Source organism: Plectropomus leopardus, unplaced genomic scaffold (assembly GCF_008729295.1).
Source record: "Plectropomus leopardus isolate mb unplaced genomic scaffold, YSFRI_Pleo_2.0 unplaced_scaffold20104, whole genome shotgun sequence".
Lineage (NCBI taxonomy): Eukaryota > Metazoa > Chordata > Actinopteri > Perciformes > Serranidae > Plectropomus > Plectropomus leopardus.
Window position 1 is genome coordinate 1 of NW_024621723.1, and position 2,247 is coordinate 2,247.

The window sequence follows — 2,247 nt, forward strand, 5'->3', positions numbered from 1 at the left end:
TATATACACAGTATAAAAGGAATACAACATTTTGTAATTGGATTACTGTTACAAATATAACCTAATTCTCATAGAGTAAACCAGATCACATGGGCTGTAGGCTAATTTTACATCTCTGAATTTAGAGGCTTACTGTAAAGCTTACCAAAGATGTTTGTGTCAGAGACCCTGTCAGAGACCTTCCACTCCTCATCTAATACTGTGAACTCAGTACATGACCTCGGCTATATTGGGCCAGGACTATAATCTGTCTTAGAGGATTTGTGTTATGAAACCTGGAAATTCTGACCATTTGACACATCAGCTAAGCATATCCCTCCTCACTTTGTTCAAATTGACATTATTTTCTGCAAAACTATGACTCATAACACTTGTATCAATTGCAAAAACAACTGACAGTAAAGTAATGTTGGTAATAAACAGTTGATATGTAAAAAGGTCTTTCATACCCTTATGATCCGTTTCACCTCCTGCCTGTCCAACTTTCCATTCCCGTCCTTGTCATACATCTTGAAGGACCACTTGAGTCTATCTTCAATATTCCCCCGTAAGATCAAGTGAAGTGCTGCTATATACTCGAGGAAATCAAGTGTGTTATCCTGTAAGCAAAAAATACAGAGTTGCAATCACAGCGGTACTAAAATTCCAATTCTAGTTTGAGAATTTGCTGCGTCTTTTACCCGATTTGTGTCAAAAGAGCGGAATATTGTCTCAATGTAGAGGGACTCCTCTGCAGAGCTGCTCTGTACCCCGAAGATCCTCTTGAACTCATGTAGGTGCAGGGCACCGCTGGGACATTCCTTCATGAAAATGATGCACAGGTCCTGGATCTGTTGCAGGTCCATCTCCTCACTGTGGCTCTCCTCTTGTCCCATGGCCTCCTGGATGACTTTGGTCAAATATGTGGCTATGTATTAAAGTTTGGATCTATGAGTCTGCAGTTGACGAAGGCATCTGCTCAAAACTGAAGAGCTTTGCACGACTGTGCAGCAGCTCTCTGAGCAGGCAAAGGGATGGCAGGCAATCCTATAATCTTGTTAATCACTTGATCTTTAGCCACCAAGGTGTTGTCTAACAAAGGCTGACAATCTGGCAATACTACTGACACCCTGGGCCAAAAACACTGATAACTGTGGTATCCACTTAATGACAGAACAAGTGAAGTCAATTTATCCAGCTGGCTGTGATATCAGCTGTATGTGCGTGTGCGTGTGTGTGCGCACGTGTGGAAACACTCCTCACAAAATTATTTGAATTTCTGAGGCTACTTCCACTCCTTACAATGAAGCCACAAAATGGGCCAAAGGTTGGGCCTGTGATTACGGATATGAGATACTGAAAGTATGAGCAGAACAAAATTCTTAATTTTGCTGTTTATTTTCTGTCATTACATTTATTCTCTTGTTTCCCCAGCTTATATGGTAATGAGGTGGGTGTTTCCTTGCATTTTCACACTAGGGATTGGTCCAGGGTGAGTGTGTATGTTTGTGTGTGTGTGTGAGTGTGTCAGTTATTTTTATCAACTGACCGGCATTAACAAAACAAATATAGCTCTCTCTCTCTCTCTATCTCTCTCTCTCTCTCTCTCTCTCTGTCTCTCTTTCTCTCTCAATATATTTAAGGTTGAATAAAAAATGACACAATGCTGTACATTGACTTTATTGTTTTTATTGTTTTCTATCTTAAACATTTAATTAACAGTATTATTTTTCTATGTATACAGTGTTATTTTGACTGATAACTGTGTGATCATTTCCAGTGATGAGGAAGGCATGTTGTCATGCTGACTTCAGCACATTCTAAATGTCTTGTTGCTTAAATAGATTGCCTAGTTGGAACTACTTGTTGTATATTTCCTCCACCTAGGTTTTGGGAAGCACAAAGTCTCCCTCAAACATAACAGCAAAGAGATGGCAAAGAAGTCTCAAAAGGGCCTAGAGAGCAGAGCTTCTGGCTGACGGTATTTGCTAACGTGAGGTCTGCATTTGATTGTTGATTAAAGGTGATCAGAATCAGATCAGAGAACAAGCTGTTCTCAATTCTTACAAATGAGTCAGCGCCAGCAACTCCAGTACTCTCAGTTAGTGATCTGAAAAGCCCTCATATCAACTTTGAATTGTGACATTAAGCTAAAACGGCAGCAAGTACCAGGGACTACTTCACTCCCACTCAACATATAATAACACTGTGTCACGGGTGTTTCAAATTTATCCTGTCTATAAAGATATAAATGACAGCCTCTCTCTC

At 40.1% G+C, this 2,247-nt stretch overlaps 1 protein-coding gene across 1 annotated transcript; it reads right to left on the minus strand.

The window, feature by feature from the left end:
* Positions 1-289: 289 nt before the first annotated feature.
* On the minus strand, positions 290-875 carry LOC121965458 (guanylyl cyclase-activating protein 2-like; the record flags this gene model as incomplete). Its single annotated transcript, XM_042515602.1, has 3 exons — positions 681-875; positions 450-599; positions 290-304 (listed from the first exon to the last, which is right to left on the minus strand). Coding segments are annotated over exons 1-3 (360 nt in total), but the record flags the coding sequence as incomplete, so codon positions are not given.
* Between the last annotated feature and the right edge of the window lie 1,372 nt (positions 876-2,247).